Below are 19084 nucleotides of genomic sequence, written 5' to 3'. Positions count from 1 at the left end.
ACGACTTCCTCATCCAAGCCTGAGAGGAATTTACGGTCAGCCCTACTATTAATAGATGCAGTGGAGATTCCATTTTCATTGCCCAACTGCCATTTTAGTTATTAAACTTAAAGGAGTGAAGCAAGTCTGCTGAAAACTCATATATGATGTTAGTACAGATAGTAGTTTAGCAATATTTATTCAGCCCTTATTGCTTGCTGAATTTCTCAGCGTAATAAGCCAAAAGGGAAGCCAAAGGAAACAGCATGTTTGCTGTCGTTCTCGGGTGACATATTATTCTTTAAAGAGACAGGATGTGCTGTGAAACAACAGAACGCTTTCACCACCCAAGTATGAGCAAGTGCACATCCACAGAGGCAGCCGGGGCTGAGAAACCAGGACAGGAGGAGAAGCTGATGGGGAAGCCTCTCTGGAGGGTGTAGCTGTGAAGGGAGACCACACACGTGGAATTCCCAAGAGCACTTGGGAGGTGGAGTCAGGGTGGGGAAAGCACTACGGTGAGAACAGCAGTGAGAGGCTACTGTTGTCTTCAGTATCTGCAGGGCCAGTTGCATCTGTGTTAAGTCAGAGGAAATTATCATGGGTCTAGCTTCAGATCAGTGTCAGGACTAATTCTGGGATAGAGTTGTAAGTCAGGAGTGGGCTGCTACGCAAACTCTCTTAGCAAGATTAAAACTCTTAGTCACTCAGAAAGACCAGCAGGACTTGATAACCATTTGTGGTGAATAGGGAAAAAGCCAGGGTTCCTGGATATGGAGTTCTTATGGATGTCCAGTTCTTTTTTTTTTAACATCTTTATTGGAGTACAGTTGCTTTACAATGGTGTGTTAGTTTCTGCTGTACAACAAAGTGAATCAGGGCTTCCCTGGTGGAGCAGTGGTTAAGAATCCACCTGCCAATGCAGGGGACACGGGTTCAAGCCCTGGTCCGGGAAGATCCCACATGTCGCGGAGCAACTAAGCAACAAGAGAAGCCACCGCAACAAAGAGTAGCCCCCGCTCGCCACAAATACAGAAAGCCCGTGCGCAGCAACAAAGACCCAACTCAGCCAAAAATAAATAAATTTATTTAAAAAAAAAAAAGTGAATCAGCTCTACGTATACATATATCCCCATATCCCCTCCCTCTTGCTGATGTCCAGTTCTAAGAGTAGATGACGTAGCTTTGCACAGAACCGTAACCTCACCGCCCCAAACACATAAATGACAGCTTCCAGCCCCGCACTTCCTTATACGTTCTTAGTACCGTATATCTTCATTTCCTCTATTTAGCTGAGGATAAAATAGGAAGGGCTTAACCCTAAGAAAACCCTTCTGGAGTTTGGCCTTGGAGCAAAATGACTCACTTTAACCAGGTTTATCTTCTAGAAAGTACAGAATAAAGGGAATTCGAATCACATGCTTCCCCACCTTCTGTCAGGCCTTCCTCTAAAACAGAGATTGGCAAAGTACAGCCCAGGGGCCAAATCCAGCTGCAGCCTGTTTTGCAAATAAAGTTTTATTGGCGCACGGTGGGGCCTGGCTGGCATTGCTTGTTGTCTGTGGCTGTCACAGCAGGGTTGAGTGTTGGGACAGAGGCCCTGTCATCTGCAAACCCAGAAATATTTACTCTGGGTGTTTTCAGAAAAAGTTTGCCAGCCCCTGCTCTGGACCAGCATACAGGATGCTTCAGACTGTATTTTCTGGACTCAGACCTGCAGGGTGAGAGGCAGCTCTGGTTGGCATCACTCGTTCATGCGTTTTTCCAGGCACGTGACCCATCTAATAGCAGATGCTTCTGTAGGAAAACTATTACCTTGAATTGCTAGCTCCTCGTGGAGAGCTCATATGTTCTAGAAACAGTAGTATCTGAGCAAAATCAAGATTCTTCTGTGGCAGAAAGTTGGCTCCGGCTTCTTCTGAGTTAACTTAGAAGTTTTTAGTGATTTCTGAGTCAGTATTTCCTAGTCACTGAGCCCAGGAATTAGGGTGGGCTTTGGGTCACACTGCAAACCAAGGAAAGAGAGGCTGCGGGCCTCCCCCACTGGGACCATTTTAAAATGAAACTTAAAAGGAATATTTAAATTAAGTAGGAGTAAGTGAAAAAAATGGTTCATTTTAAAACAAGCGTTAATTGAAAACATGTGCATACACACAGCACACAAATCCAACCGCTCTTACAAAACCACCACAAAGGGTCAGGCGAGGCTCTCTTCTACGTGAAAAATAACAACAGCAGAGAATGTTCTGAGCAGAAAGCTGGAGCCCTCCTCAGGGAGTTCTTCTAAAAGGCGCACAGTAGGTGTGGCCTCCTCAGCCTTAAGTGCCGGCACAGACCCCCTGGTCAGATACGGGCCCAGATGCCCCCGCTTTCAAGCCCTGGGCTCGTCCCCGTGGCCGGTTAGCTGTGGTCAGCGTCCACTGCCCCTTGCCTCAGTACAGGAGCCACGGCTGCTCACCAGGCCACAGACGGCCACGTGAGCAGAAGGCGGAGGGGTCAGCCTCTGGGAGTTCTTGGAAGGAAGGAAGCAATTCATTGGACTGGACCCAGTCCAGATTTAACTCAGATTCAAGTCGTAGTAATATTTACTGAGTCTACCACGTGTCACTGCATCCTCCCAAGAGTCCCTATTTTATAGGTGAAGAAAAGGAGCCTCAATGGGATGGAGAAGTGACCTCCGTAGTGGTGGGACCAGACCGTTGGTCATTGACAAGTCATTGTAAAAGTCGGTGGGGGTTGGGGGGCGGTTGACTTGCCCCTTTTCTGACTTTTCAAATCCTTTATGACCTGAGTAGGAAAGCACTGGTTCAAATAGTTGTGCTGAGGACCCGACATGTTTCAGTAACTTTAAAAAACAAGCAAGCGGCAGACTCTGCTCGTGGGTGAAATGAAGCCCATCATCTTTTTAGGGAGATTACTTTTCTCCTTTCACCGCTTCTGATTTGTTCCCAGCAGCAAAAAGGATACGATGACTCCCCCGCAGAGAGCAATTCCAACCTGAAGCAGCACAGTGCAAGTTCAGACTAGAGAAGTGACTTAGAAATCTCAGCCGTGTTAGCTTTGTCCCCTCCACACTCGCCCCCCCAATCCACCCTTTCCCAAGCAGCACCCCCGTAGACCGGCCTCCTTCTGCACCTCTCCTTCCTTTCCGTGATCCCCGTTCCTGTAGGTTCCCCCGCAGGAGTGTCAGAGGTCCTCTGTGACCTCCTGCGTATCGTCTCCTCTGGGCTTTCCTGCGGTTCTGCAAAGGCCGCCTTTGGAAGTCTTCACACAGCAAAGGCCGGGCGGATCCCAGACGCCACGGGGCAGCTGAGGAACTAGACCTAGCCTTACCGTGGCCCGTGCTGCCCAGGGAGCACAGCGGACGGTGCTGGGAGCATCTTGGTTTTCAGAAGAAAACACTGTTGTCATGGCCTCTCCCGGTGTCTTAGTGATTACTCCCTTCTTTGGATTTTCGTTGTCGTCATTTGCTTTGGGTTTTTGTTTTTTGTTGTGGTGGGGGGTTTGGGTTTGGGTTTTTTTCTAATGCTCATGAGTAAACCAGCTTAAATGTGTGCATGTTTAGAGAGATGACCTTGAAACACAGTTGTGCACTAGAGACTGATTTCTTTAAAACATGAGTGATAATAGATGAAAAAATTTAAAAGGACATTCAGACCATCTTGGGGTGGAGGGTAGGCACGCACAGCCGCATAGAACCCAAACACAGTGCTTCTGCAGAGAAATACTTGCCGGAAAGGTCCTTACCTCCCATTCTGGATTGGAAACCTTTTATTTCCTTGCAAATTACAAATCTTTTCCAGAATTTCCTTCAATAAGAAGAATGCATGGAGAAGTGATTCGTAGAGATAACTGTAAAGGACCCAGGAAGGATCACTTGTATCCCCAGGTGGCCCAGAGGAGGGGAATGCAGCGGGGGAAGGAGGAATGGACGAAACCTTATTTTCTTCGTGTAGCAGATTGTGTGACTGGGTACCGTGAAGTACAAGCCCAGCACCTGGCCCGTGTAGGCAGCCTGCTCCTTACTGGGAACGTGGGGTAGCGTGGCTTCATTTGCTTGACGGTGAGAAACGCGAGGACCGTTCCCGGGTAGCTCACGGTTGGCGACTTCTCCTCTTGTCGACCTGGGTTCCTTCAGCGGCTCTGCACCGCTTGGCTGTGGGATGTCCTGTGATTCTTTCATAGGTAAAGTCATCTCCCCAGAGGACTAACGCATTTCTTCACGGCAGTGAGCACTTCGGATTCATTCCTGGCAACTGTTATAGAACCATTTTATTAAATATGAGATAGGTTTTAGTTGAAGAAGTGAATGATCAGAAAAACAAACAGCCCTCGTGGCCCTGGTGCAGACCACAGAGCAGGAGGGAACCAACCCTCGCTCGGTGGCCAGCGACACCCAAGGTGATGGCTCCCCAGGCCAGGGCGCTCCTAGGCCAGGCTGGGATGAGTTCCAGGGGGACAGCTCCCACTGCGGGGCGTGTTACCCAGCCTTTGTCATTAGAGGGAGTCATGCAGGCCTGAGCAGAATGGAAAGCAGAAGGGATGTGAGTTGGGTGGGGACGTGTCAGCCTTGCCCCGCCGTACCTCCGCGCCATGTTGCCGGGAATGACACCGATTGTGAGCTCGCCACAACCTTCCTGCTGCTTCTGCTCACCAGGTCTCTGCTGAGGAGGGTCAGGCCGAGTCAGAGGTGAGAGGTGGTGAGGGACAGCGTGCAGTCTTAAGTCAGGCTCTGAACCGTCACGTCACGTTTTGACCCTGGTTTCAAGCAGTGGCCTTTGACACCAACCCCGTCTGGCATTTTACATTTCCCACTTCCTTAACCAGCCCTCCTCTGGGCTTTCCTCTGTGCTAACCACCCGCGTCCCCTTTTCCACCCCACCCCCTGTCCTTCCCTGCTCTTTCAAGTCTCCTAGCTTTCGGATGGGCAGACCATCCCATTCCAGTGGGTGCTTCGGCGGGGAGAGAGGATAACTAGCCCTTCCTCGTCCAGGTGACAGGCAGGTCTCCGCGGTCGCCTTCTTGAGGAAGAGCTTTGCAAACTGTCATTGCAACTGTGCAGTGTCCAGTACTAATCTTACCGTGGACTCTGTGCTGCCCCACGCCGGTCGGGCTGAAGTCATCACCTGAGAACGCGCCGGGGCTCTGAAGAAATAGGTCAGAAGCACCAAAATCACTCTGCGGGCAAAGCGTCCAAGCAGTGGTCTGGCCAGCGGACCTTTGGAGGGGAAGTGGCATTACTCACTTCAGAAGTATGCCTGTGTGCAGAGAGAGAGCCCTGAGCGTGAGTAAGCAATAGTCCCCAGCCAGGAGATTAGAAAAACAGAACCCGGGTCGGGAGGAGGCGCTTACTCACAATATATCTAGAAAGGAGCAGCCAGACACACTAAAGTCACTCGTGTTATATTTCCACATATAAACCAAATCCAGCCTTCTGTCCTTTCCTCAGTGCACCCTGCTCAACATTCAACATTCAATCAAGGAGCACTCCAGTCCCACAGAGGTCTAGTTCTATGTTACCTGATACAGATTCTGACGGATAGTCTGACATGTATCGTTCATCCAGCCATGAATTTTCATTCAGTCCATGTCCATGTATTTAAAATACAGATGACCAGAGACAGGACGTGTTGCCAAGTCCTCCAAAGAGATGTATTGGACTGAATGAATAAAAGATGAGTATGGCTTTCTGAAATCTTCTCCGGTCCAAACCCATTCCTGGTATTCCAGAATAGGTACAATTCATTTCTGATCTACCAGCCATTCAACTACCTATAAAAATGGAATTGATGGTCAGCCCTGTGATTCAAGATTTTTCATGTCCATTGTCAGGACCATTCTCTGGACAGCATCCTATAAAAATGAAAAGTGATATCTTTAATTTCAGAATTTTAAAGCATCCCAGATTTCCACACAGCTCATCCAATTCTGTGGAGTGCATTTAAAAAAGAAATCCTGGGGGGGTAAGTGGGGGGATAGTTTGCAGGTATCCTTGAAGACACATAGGCAGAAACAGACTGCAGTGGTTTGGCTACTGTGAAGACTGCTATGGTGAAGCCTTAGTGTCAGACGTGATTTGTATTTCGAGAGATTTGTGATTTATGAAGCGCGTTCATGTCCACGATCTTATTACTTCCCACAACTACCCTGTCAAATGCATCAAGCTGGTCTGATTTCAACCAGCGGGAACACCGAGACCCAGAGAGTTGCGATAACTGGCTGGAGATCATCCCATAATGATACATCACCATCTTCACAATGATAGGACAGATGTTTGATGCTGTCACTGGAAACCTTCCACAATCCCTCCCGGGCCTTCCTGGGATTCATAAACATCAGTTAACTCCCAAGAAAGCGGATATAATATGCACAGGTGTCCTAACTCAGTATATTTTTTAAAAGTCATAAACTGGGCTTGGGCTTATTTTCATGGCTAGGAGGAGAATCATGAGGAAGGAAGTCAACCAGTTTGGGTATTCTGTGCCCCAACTCAAAAATAAAATAGGTGTAATTTTAAAGTCTTCTGCTTGTGAACTTAATTAGAGCTACCTGAGTTTGCAAATGTGTTGGACGTGCCGAGGCTTGGCACGTTTAGTCCAGTAGGCATATTACAATGCACGTGGCAAATTATCAAGTATTTAAGAGGACTTTTTGAGTATTACATGTGCATATTGCAAGTTGCAGTGTAGATCGAAATTCAGTTTGACAACAGTCTTTGGACGCCTACAAACTGAGAACTATTTATTAGTTATGAGATCAAATATGATCAAATAAGGAACTCCTGATAAAATATAAAATGTTGGAAAATAAAGAAAAATCTTTTTCAAAATCATAATGAGACTTTTCCCCTTCCACACAACCTTTGATTAAACACACAGTGAAAACTTAAATACTGTTTTGTATTAACTCTTACTATTCTCCCAATTATTTCATTATAACTGAACCGTAGATCTAGTTTCCTACCAACTGTTGTGTGTATTAAATAAGTTTCACAGGCTAGTCGGGTGCCGTAATCACAATTTATAACATTTTTCTACGGGATAAACTTACTCTCTGCTCCCCGAAATGGAAAAGTGTATTGATAGATAGAAAATGGAACTTGGGAACTCTTCACTTCTGTCATCATCTGAGGAGAAACCATGTGTGTGCAATGCATGGCGTTTCCCAGGGGCCGCCGTATGCAGCTGTTCTGAACAACACTGATGTGCTCAAGCTGCAGCTTACTCGCCTTTCTAACACTTTCTATATAGAGTACTTCATTCAGTTATTTCTAATTTTTTTTTTTTGCGGTACGCAGACCTCTCACTGTTGTGGCCTCTCCCGTTGCGGGGCACAGGCTCTGGACGCGCAGGCTCAGCGGCCATGGCTCACGGGCCCAGCCGCTCCACGGCACGTGGGATCTTCCCGGACCGGGGCACAAACCCGCATCCCCTGCATCGGCAGGTGGACTCTCAACCACTGCGCCACCATGGAAGCCCCTACTTCTAATTTTTAAACCGCTTTCATAAAGCCGTTTAACATGCAAAACTTTGAAAATCATTTCTCCATTTTTATGAAGTGTATTTTATTATAAATGTGGCCTTGTTCAACACAGATTTTTGTAAATTATCTCCTCGATAATGTTTTATTATAAAGAACTATATGGTCACTATAGAAAATTTGAAAAATGGAGAAACTGTAAGGAGGAAATAAGAAAAACCCAGAATCCCACTATTCATAAAAGACTGTTGTTAACAGCGTTTGGTGTATTTTCCTCCTGTCATATTTCTGTGCATTTTTGAATAGTTAAAATGTATATACGTGCACGTTTTGAAATTGCCACCATAATACAGTTTCAATAAGGCAAAAGAAATGATAAATCCTGATACGATGAAACCTCTAGCAAACTCGGAGTATCTTTTCCTTATTTATTTTTAAATCCATTATGTAAATATCTTATTTGAGATTTCCTTAAACCTTTTCAGGATGAAAGTGGGCAAAATCTTCCTCTGGCTTTTAAAGCTTAATCAAATATGTTACCTAGCCTAGAAAGATTTTACGATAACCCTCCAGGAAGTTGTGAGGACTGGCAGTCTTCTGAGACATCCTGCGTCCTCCTCCACCACCACCAGACACACGGAAACAGGAGAGGTAGAGGGACCCGTGTCAAGCCATCCAAGACTTTGGTCACGTGGCCACCATTGACCCATTGCTTCCACGTCTAAAATGTAAATGCAACATGTGTATTCACATCCCAGCAGTCAGTCCAACGAGATATATCTGTACATATTCCACCTCTCCCCATTCTGTGTGTGTATTTGCATAAACAAATACTAATTTTAAGTAGTGATAAATGCTAAGAAGAAAAATCAGGAAAATGTGATAGAATGCAATGGTGGGGACTTAAGCTATTCTGGTTCCAGACAGGCTTTTCTGAAGGGATGTCATGTCCATTGAGTTGGAATCTCAGTGATAAAAAGGGAGACAAAGATGCAAAGAGCTGGGGAGAAAGGGAAGAGCATTCCAAGCAGATGGAACAGACCTGAAGGGAGCAGGAACCTGGCGCCGGGTAGAAATGGGGGCAGGGAGGTGTGTCGGGGGAGAACATACGTGGCTGGGCCGGTGGACGGGGGAGGGAGCCTGAGAGGATGTGGGGAGGCCGCGGGCAGGGGCCCGTCCCGTGTTCTGATGATACTGGGAAACCTGGATCGTTCAAACCAAGAGCAGTGCAATGTGATTTCTGCTTCAAAATGAGGTGCTCTGTGGAAAACGGGGTAACAGTAAAAACAGACAACTTCGGAGAAGGGGATAGATTGGCAACAGCCCAGTGACTTTGGTTGCCGTTGAAGTGTAGAGAAAACAAATTAAAACAATTATGAGTTTACTTAGGCAGTTCCACAAGCGTCTAAGTGGATTTGGAGAAATCTGGAGAAACCTGTTTTTGTGTTGTGTCTTAATCAGCCATACACATTTGCCCGGGCTTGTGGGCAAAGAGAAGGGCCCACTCCCACACTGACACAGGAAAGCCACAGGCTCTCCCCCTCACATCAGGGGTATCTCAAGACTTAAAGGAGGCAGATTGTTTTATTTTCAGTTAAGATAGTTTGGGGGGTTCTTGAGAAAACGAACAGCCTGACTCTGGATCAGCTCTCAGTGTCCGAGTGTAATACGCAGATAACTTCCCGTAAGACTCCCTGGAAGCCACGTGAAGCCCGGCACCAGGATGAATCTCAGAAACGCCTGCTGTGCAGGGGACCTGACACCAAAGGACGGTGCAGCGTGATTCCAGGAGAACGAGGTCCCCAAACAGGCAGAACTATTCTAAGTGAAAACAGATCACGGTGTGTGGTGTCTGGGGCAGGGATTGTTGGGGCGGGGCTGTGAGGGAGCTCCTAGGGTAACCGTGATGTTCCAGGGGTAACAGGTTACACGGGTGCATGCATTTGTTGAAACTCATCAATGCTACACTTAAGACTGATTATCTCACTGTTGGTGATATTACCTCGACAACAGCTGGCCACTCATGTTGAACCGTAACCGGTGGCATGTCAGGGTGAAGGGTACCGACATCTGTACCTTACTTTAAAATGCATCAAAAAAATAAGATGGATAGCTACGTGATAAAGTAAACGTAGTAAAATGCTACTTTAAGGATGTTCACGGTACAATTCTTTTAGCTCTTCTGTCCGTTTATGAATCGTCGTAATAAACTGTGAAGGTGAAAAGCTAAGTGCTTTGCAGGGCCCTACTGTTCTTGGTTCAGTAGGGTTTGTCTTCACATTTGCAGGAGGGAGAGCAAATCCCTAGTATGCTGTACGGAGCTTGACACAAACACTTTTAATTGTCTGGTTTTCAACTTCATAGCCCTAAGGTCATATTAAATTTCTATTTGAATCAATTGCTTAAATATGCCTAAATGCATATCTTAATGAAATTCTTAAAGTACAATGTATTTCTTTTTCTTTCTTCTTAGGATTGGATAAATATTCTTCAGACAAAGAATAAAGTAACTCTGTTTAATGCCCAGTATTTGAGTAAGCCAATCGGCAGATTCAAACATGCCCAGTTCAGACAGCACCTTAGGACAAGGACACGTCCACAGGGGCCCCCAACGTCTGTCCAGAGGCACCTCATGTCAAACAACTGTCACAGTTCCCAGTAGTTAGCTGTAGCAAAAGAAAGTTGAAGCTTTTGTGTTCATTCCATCCCCAGAACCATTCTGGGAGGCCAGAATTGTTTTCACCAAGTCAGTACTTGAGGAAAGCGTGGCGTAGAGCTCGGGGAAGTCGTTCAGTGTTGCATAGGGATGAAGGGCTGACCAAGAAACTTTCTCCTGGCTGAGCTAAGGGCTGTCACTCTTGCAGTTTTGTCTTAAATCTGCCTCACTAGCTAGTGATTTTTACTTTTTAATATGACTGATTCAGTATTCTCACATTGAAATTTTCTCACTGCTTTATATTACGTAACGAGATATTTGGTATAAAGATGGAACCAAGATTATACTTTGTTCAGTCAAGAAACCTAGGCCAGGCCATTCCCATCCTCACCCTAGATTTGCTGTCTCCTTCTGGGCACATGACAGGGGAGGCCTCAGAAGAAACAGCCTTGTAAAATTTTCTTTTGATACTTTAGTAATTAACCCCAGAACAGAACTCAAGATGGACTTGCCTTACGCTGAATCAAATAGGTGTCAACTGCTTTTTCTCAAGGACAAACATGTTGGACGGTTGCACAATTTTTTGCCATTATCAAAACGTAAATCAACATCTTGCCTGACAGTGTAGGTCTATTTCCTCAAAATAGGTTTTCCAAAGTGGAACATCATGACATGGAATTTAAGCATATTTATTTGTTTACACAGGTTGTCCAGTTGCTTCTCAGAAATGTTTTACAAATTAACCTTCCCATCCATAATGTGTAATGTTGCTATTATCTTCCAGATACAGGATCTTTTATGAATGTAAAAGTAATTCATACTAATTGTAAACAGTGAAGGGTCATGGTAGGTATTCATCAAATAAATACTCGTTCAGCACTTTTTGAATGAGTGAAGGACAACACAATTACAGTCTTCTTGCAATTATTTTCTTCTGTAACAGGCGAAACTGACATGGCATGTTTTCCTTTTCTACTGATGAAAGTCACTTTTGCGTGATTTAATAATAAAAATTCTTTGGTTCAGCGAAGAGAAATTTACAAGCTAGTACCCCTGATCCTTTAAAATGAAAGTAGCTGGGATTGTTTTCATCCTTCTGTGTACAGAAGAAACGCTTCAGAAATGCGCTCCAACACCCAGTTCTAGTCAATACTGGTCACCTGGCTGGTGTGAAGGGCATGATGGATACTTGGGGCTCCCTAGACCAGAGCTGACCAGTTAGGCTGAAATTTAGAGACCACGGTCTGTCAGCTGGAAGGCAGCTTTTGTTCCAAGGTGTGCCGACAGAAAGGTCACCCTTTATCGTCAAAACCCTGTACCTCCGTTGGTGGTGGCATCTTTAAGGTCCTTAGAATTGGGAAATCAGTCTGGCCCCATCCACGTGCATTGCAGCCAACTGCGTACAGCGGTTCCAACTTGAGGTTCCCGTCAGAGCGGTCCACACTCCTGGGGGAACGCAGCCAGGGGTGTTGGGTCCATCCCGTGTTATGGTTGGAAGAGTGATGGAATCACTGTGCCCTGGGGCCACTGCCGGGGGGCTCTGTCTTGTGGGCCATCGCAGTTCCCGTGTGAACGTTCTCTCTACCACCAGATTTGAATGAGACCACAGAAGGGGAAAAGAGGGAAATCCCCACACAGTTAAAGAGGAAGTAAGGGTTGCTTCATATTTACTGTTGGTGTAAATGCTTTGCATTGATCGTGTGGTATCTGAACACGGGCTCGCTGCCGTGGCACTAAAATGCAAGAGCGGACGGTGATGCTCTTCGGAACACTTCTGTGGGGAGGGGACGAAGGACCTATCAAAGAGGAATGAAGACTTGAGGAGAGTTGCTGAAGGGAGTCCCTGCATGTTGACTCTGGCCTTGGTGGTGTTCTCAACCACCTGGTTGCAGGTTGCATCCGTGGAAGAGCCTGGCCTGGTCTGAATCTAACTTCCAAAGCCAGGGGCCCTATTTCTTCACTTACGATAATTTGGGTTCAAAGTACAGTCCCTTAACAGCTCCCTGCTTCAAAAGGCCCGAACCTCTTTGTTTTCTTTTGCTTGCCTGTACATGTTGTTCAAAGAGCTAGGTTCATAAACACGGCTTTATTATAATCCTCTCCTTTGCTTTTAAAGATAGACTACCAAACGTATTTTCATAGTCTAACTTTGTCCCCTAATTTAAAATGTTTTCCTGTATTAAGTTTGATACCTGAAAACGTCAGGGCCACATCCTGAAAACGTGCCAAGGCCACATCCCGGCAGGGGATGCAAAACCCTTGTACCTGCGCCTGGGTGGGTGGGCTCCTTGGAGTGTAGGCAAACAAAAGGCGTGTGGTTTCTTAGTAGCTGAGTGTGTTTTTTAAATATATGTTTTCATGTCGTCATTTTCTAAATGTTATATAATATTTGATTTCATTCTTTGGTGCATTCGTTTAGAATATCTTTCATCTCCAGCCAGTGGGTTTCAATTTACACTCTTGTCATTGATTTTAGGGTGTACAATGTTATGGTCAGAAAATACGTTTGTAAATATTCTTTGAGCACGCAATAATGTGACATGCAATTTTCTGCAAAGTAAAAAGTTCATTCTATAGTTGTTAACTCATCATTGTAATGCTGAGTTGCATATTATGATATATTTTTTGTTTACTAAAGCTCTTATAGACTGTTTCATCTTAAAGATTTTCACAGAATTCCCATCTATTGCCCCTTGAACTTTTAACAGTTTTAAACAATTGCACGCATTATAGAGATGAACTAGTCCTTATTATGAACTGCACCTTATGTAAACTTTTAAACATTTTTGGTCACATTTGTCCCGAGTGGCCTTCGATCAGAATATGTCGTAAGTCACTGAAGTGTCCAGTTAGTTGAAGATCGCGAATATCGTTTTACTTCAGAAGAGTAACTAAAAAAGTAACTTACTTTACTTTAGAAGAGTTTTGCTCTTCTACTTGGCATTTCATGTGATACCTGTTTTCCTCTTGTTTCCAGTTTGCCAAGGGACAAGTAACAAGCTCACCCAGTTGGGCACTTTTGAAGACCACTTTCTCAGCCTCCAGAGGATGTTCAATAACTGTGAGGTGGTCCTTGGGAATTTGGAAATTACCTACATGCAAAGTAGTTACAACCTTTCTTTCCTAAAGGTTAGTTCAATGCATTTGATTCTTACCCAAATATAGTAGAAGTAAATATAAGTAGATAAAGGCCTTGGCAGAATTTAACTGGCAGTGTATTTACTTTTGCTGTGGCAATTATAAGTCCTAGGGACCTACACATGCAAGTTTTATGAAAAGGCCACTTTACCAGCTAGTGTCAAGTTATAGCTGTAAAAGAACAACAAAGAGAAACAGACTGGTCTGGCATTCCATGGTCATCATGGACACTAATCTTTTAACCATCACTTCAACCATGGTATCCTGACATACTGGCTCTTTTATAAAAAAAAAAAAAAAAAGGAAAAAACTCCTGCTTTGTAGCATTTGTCTATTTCCTGGGTATAAATACCCCCACCATGGTTGATTTCCAGCTACCAAGAGTTTAACAACTCATTCACAAAATTCCCAAATGTTTCACAGTAGGCTCTAAGGAGCCAACGGGAATCAGCCCTGAAGGCTTCTGAGTTTGGTGTAAACTTAGGATTTGATTGGTTTTCTTCTGGGTTTGTTTGGTTTTTTTTAATAGGAAAACCTGCAAGACAGAAAATAAATTAATAAAACATTTCCATTTTCATCTCAGTGTGTTGAACAGCAAGCAAAATGAAACTCACAGCGTTCCTAAGTAATACACATGGTCCTTTGTTATTGTTATCAAGCTCAAGAGGCAAAAATGCAGGAATCAGGGCTTCCCTGGTGGCGCAGTGGTTGAGAGTCCGCCTGCCGATGCAGGGGACACGGGTTCGTGCCCCAGTCCGGGAAGATCCCACATGCTGCAGAGCGGCTGGGCCCGTGAGCCATGGCCGCTGAGCCTGCGCGTCCGGAGCCTGTGCTCCGCAACGGGAGAGGCCACAACAGTGAGAGGCCTGCGTATAGTAAAAAAAAAAACAAAAACAAACCAAAAAAACGCAGGAATCATTGTAAATTCTCTCACCTCCCATGGGATCCAGTGGTGATCACCTGCATGCTTTGCATCTGTCAAACACTCCTGTTCAGCTCGGTGTCCTGGGCTCTCTGGACCCGTTTCAGATCTTGCATTTGTGAGTTCCTCAAAAGAGAAATAATATGTTTATGTTTTATCTCCTTAGACCATCCAGGAGGTTGCTGGCTATGTACTCATTGCCCTCAACACAGTGGAGACGATTCCTTTGGAAAAGCTGCAGATCATCAGAGGAAATGTGCTCTATGAAAACACCCATGCCTTAGCGGTCTTATCCAACTACGGTGCAAATAAAACGGGACTGAGGGAGTTGCCCATGAGAAACTTACAGGGTGAGAGGCCAGGGAATGGGGAAGCTATAAATGCAGAGAGTGACCTCGGATGGTACTCAGCAGACTTGGTGCTTTTCTGAATTCCATTCAGAGAAGACATTTATTCATCAGACACAGATGTATTTGCGTGCCAGCCATGTGCAAGATACAGCAGGTGGAAGTCACTAAGAAGATAGTAGATGGTGGGGTGGGAAGGGAAGATTTAAGCCAAGTACCAGTTCTCCCTGGTTCGTGGAAAAGTATCCAGAGAGTTCGTAAAAAGTGGTAAAGGTTCTGGAAAAAAGAGTATGACCAGGTGACCGGAGCTGGAATGCTTAGGTAGTCTGCCAGTCTCACTACCTGGACCTCAGGTATAAGGGACATACATTAAAAAAATCAACCCTTATTTGAGACGTTTTCCAAATTAGTGCTGATATCCAGAAAGCCATTTTTAAGTTAAGGATAGGGAGTAAAGGTATTATAGGAGAAGTTTGAATTCTCGTGAGTAGGGCACTTGTGTGAGTTCTGTGAGAGGAAACTACAGAAGATGAAGAAAAGACGTCAAGTTGATTTTTTTAAAAAATTGAGGGTAACAGTGATCGTGCCCTCACCACGCAGCAGGTGCAGTGCCAGCTGTGTTAAATTGGTAACTTCACTTCATGCCCACAGCCTTCCTTGAAAGCAAGTGGTAGCTCTGCCACTTTCCAGATAAAGAAATGGTGGCAAAGTAACCCTCCTGAAGTCCCACATGAGCGAAAGGACGGCCGGGGATGGCCACCCAGTCTGTGCCCCCAGAGCCCTTGCCTTCGCATCTTCCACGCAGCTCTGACGAGCTGGGGGGCCGACCCCAAATGGGGGATGAGAGCAGAGGATGCACGACAGAGTGAGGGTGCTGGGCAGGGAGGGGCCTGGTCCCAGGCCGCGGTGCTGGGATGGCTGAGTGTCCAAGCCCCACAGAGCCTGACGTCTGCTGTCCAGGTTGCCTCCTGGGCTCTGCATTCAGGAGGCGGCCTTAGGGCTTCCCACACCCTCGCCTGCTGGGCGCAGCTCTGGCGCTGGGTTGTGCTGTCCGTGCTCGGTTGTGCTCCGCCTGCCTGGATGCCCATCTTGCCTCACGCTGTCGCTGTCTCGTGGCGACAGGCAGAGGCGGGTGGGAGCGGACTGGCGGGTTCCAGCCCCGGCTCCATTGCTCACCAGCCAGGCACCCGGGAGCGTATTCTCTGTGTCTTCAAAAATGGGGATGGGGCTTCCCTGGTGGCGCAGTGGTTGAGAGTCCGCCTGCCGATGCAGGGGACGCGGGTTCGTGCCCCGGTCCGGGAAGACCCCACATGCCGCGGAGCGGCTGGGCCCGTGAGCCATGGCCGCTGAGCCTGCGCATCCGGAGCCTGTGCTCCGCAATGGGAGACGCCACAACAGTGAGAGGCCCGCGTATAGAAAAAAAAAAAAAAAAAAATGGGGATTAACGATGGTGACAGACTTCCGAGGGTGGCTGAGAAGACTAAGTGAATTACTCCAGATAAAGCGCTGGGCAGACGTTTCTTCGCCTGGTATTATTTCCGTTGTGGGTATCGGGGTAGTATCAATCCCGATTATTTCATGTTATTAAATAATCCTCTAATGTGGGTTACTGGACGAGAATTACACACTGTTATTGATAACTAACGCGGGCCTCTGCTCCTCGCCACGCTGCCCGCGGCTTCTGTCGGGCCCTCGGCCTCCCCGCTGGCGCTCTCCCGGCCCCTGATCTGTCGTCCCGAGGGTCCCGCTGCCCTGACGTCTCTCTTCTGCGTCTCCAGTGCTGACCTCTCATCAGTTTATCCCTTGACTCTGGCTCCCTCCTGGTGAACGTTTTCACTTGGTTGTCCTGCTGCCGTCTCTGACTTCGCATCCAAAGCTCCCTTTCCGACCCCCCAGCCTGCCTCTGTAGCCCCTGCCCCACCCCCACCACCCCACCCTACTCCCATCCCCCCACCACCCCACCCCCCACACCCCACCCCTGTCTGCCGAAGGAACCTACCCCCTGAGCCCTCGGGGCCTGTGCTGCGGTTGTGTGTCCACTGGAGCCCGCAGCACCCGCCCTCCCTCAGGTTCCTCCACGTGCTGCCGCCGTCAGCCTTCAGGAAATGTCATTCTTTCCATCAGCCTCAGAGAGCTTCCCAGGGAGAACCCTTCCTCTGCCACATCCTTTTACCGCTGTGGGATGCTGGGCATTACCTATGTATCTAGATTTGAGTTACAGCCAGAGAACCGTGTGAGGATTAGCTCAGGTCATGAGTATAGCCCAGCTGGCCCCTGTTGTGAGTCGTGGTCCGCTGTGGACGTGAGGTCATTAACTGTGTCTCCCACGCATGTCGCTTTTTAGAAAGGGACCAACAGAAATCACTCATCTCCGCTGACCCCGCAGCTCTTGGTGCTGTGCTCTGTGTATACAAGTCATTCAGGAAATGTTTACGCAAATGTCATGGATAAAACACTTGTCCTCTGCTCAGGCTTGACTTTTCGTATCACCCCTGATTTTTCATGTCCTCCCAGCTCTTCCTTTGAACAGTTGAACAGGTTTACATCTTGGCGTTCCCGGCGCCCGTCCCGTCTCTTCCTCACACGTACACACCCTTCTGCTGCACCTCACTCCCACCCCCTTTTCTCCAATGAAATACTGCCAAAGCCCCTCACAGCATCCTCCCTTCCACCCGCCCTTCCTGTTGCATCTGCCCTTTCACATCGTCATCACACGGTCATTCCAGTTCTGCCGTTTCACATCGTCATCACACAGTCATTCCGGTCCAGCCCAGACCAACCTCCCCGGCAACCACCGACTCACTGTACACTTGTCGTTTATGCTAAGTGACTAAAGCATTATCTTCTTTCCTCCCCATATTTCGAAATTCTGATCATTCACGGTTCAAAGACCCAGGGCAGGGGAACCCTGACTCTTTCACAGAGGAGTCCATCAGGTTATTTTCCACTGCCCCCGGTGGAGTTCCAAGGGGAGTCTCGTTTGCAGGTTGCCATCTTTTAGCAGAAGGCAAAACGTGAAGAGACGCATGCATACTTCAGGAGAATTTAGGAGAGATGGCGCGTGTGTTCATGGTGGTTCCTTTCTCACGCAGAGATCCTGCAAGGCGCCGTGCGATTCAGCAACAACCCTGTCCTCTGCAACATGGACACCGTCCAGTGGAGGGACATCGTCAACGCCGACTTTCTAAGCAATATGTCAATTGAATTTCAGAGCCAGCTGAGCAGATGTAAGTGTTCCACATGACCCCTGCCCCCAGCCTGCAGCTCTTAAGGTGGGCAGAGCTGTGGAGCTGGGGTGCGGATCAGGAAAGCAGAGTTAACATTACGTTACATTAATCTAATACAAAAGTAAATATTGATAGTAAACAGATTATATGCTCACTAGAAGACAGAGGGGAAGAAAACCTGTTTTTCATGGTGACACTTCCCCTGCTGGCAGATCACCCGCCCCCACCCCCACCCCAGGACAGCTAAGCCCTCATGGGGCATTGAGAAGAGCCCGGCCTGTCACCCCTGGCGAGGGGGCTTCTCACATCTTGTGTGAGGAGACTGCCTAGGCTTTTGTGAGCTTCTTATTTGCTGCTGAGACTCAAAGTAGCGCCAGGCCCTCTGGAAGCTTTGGGGCTGAGCTCTGTCCTCCTGCTGCCGGGCCTGGGCACTCCCACATGGAGCCCGCAGCAAAATTGGGGAGCATACGGCGAGAGTTTGTCCATATTTAACTAGTGCCCGTTACCTAGTCCCTGCCATTCATCAGTAAAGCAGCCCATGCAAGGGAGAGGCTGGCCAGGGCCAGGCTGCAGGTCAGGGCTGCCCCATTAGCGCTGCTGGCAGTGGGAAACTCCGAGGACTCTAAGCTCCGCTTAGCCGGCTGCCTTCCTGATCTCGCTGACCTTTCGGTCTTGAAAATAAGAAGCCATCGTCGTTTCCTGTTTCTGTTTCTCTACAACTATGCAGTGGATGCGTGGGTGTTTGTTTTTGCTTTTGGGGGGGTTTGGGGGGTTTTTTTGGTCTCAGAATTTGGAGATGATACGGATCTTAAAAATCAACTGGAGGGCTTCCCTGGTGGCGCAGTGGTTGAGAGTCCGCCTGCTGATGCAGGGGACGCGGGTTCCTGCCCCGGTCCGAGAAGATCCCACATGCCGCGGAGCGGCTGGGCCCGTGAGCCATGGCCGCTGAACCTGCGCGTCCGGAGCCTGTGCTCCGCAACGGGAGAGGCCACGACAGTGAGAGGCCCACGTACCGCAAAAAAAAAAAAAAAAAAAAATCAACCGGAGCTGCTTTGTTTTTTCTTTGATTTGATTGATTGATTATGATAAAATACCCTTAACATAAAATTTACCATCGTAATCATCATTTTTTAAAAATAAGGACCTTTTTTCCTTTTGTGTATTTTTGTGGTGAACTTTTTTTCTTTAATATTCTTTATTTTATTTATTTATCTTGGTTGTGCTGGTCTTAGTCGTGGCAGGTGGGCTCCTTAGTTGCGGCTCACTGGCTCCTTCAGTTGTGACACGTGTGCTCCTTAGTTGCGGCTCACAGGCTCCTTAGTTGTGTCATGTGAAC

General features: G+C 47.2%; 1 protein-coding gene across 6 annotated transcripts in view; it reads left to right on the top strand.

Moving 5' to 3' along the window:
* Nucleotides 1-19084, top strand: part of EGFR (epidermal growth factor receptor) — a 193608-nt gene that overhangs the window by 117717 nt on the left and 56807 nt on the right. For all 6 annotated transcript variants that reach the window (XR_003436612.1, XR_003436611.1, XR_003436610.1 and 3 more), the window contains exons 2-4: nt 13092-13243; nt 14341-14524; nt 17614-17748. Coding sequence is in view for 3 of the 6 variants with exons in the window: in XM_027124105.1 (XP_026979906.1) it covers nt 13092-13243; nt 14341-14524; nt 17614-17748 (471 nt within the window). In the remaining 3 variants the exon portion in view is untranslated. The remainder of the gene's footprint in view (nt 1-13091; nt 13244-14340; nt 14525-17613; nt 17749-19084) is intronic.

This window comes from Aethalodelphis obliquidens, unplaced genomic scaffold (genome assembly GCF_003676395.1).
Source record: "Aethalodelphis obliquidens isolate GAN/ISIS:26980383/991018 unplaced genomic scaffold, ASM367639v1 scaffold27, whole genome shotgun sequence".
NCBI lineage: Eukaryota > Metazoa > Chordata > Mammalia > Artiodactyla > Delphinidae > Aethalodelphis > Aethalodelphis obliquidens.
The sequence above is the reverse complement of the archived record's forward strand: the minus strand, read 5'-3'. Positions and strand labels throughout refer to the sequence as shown.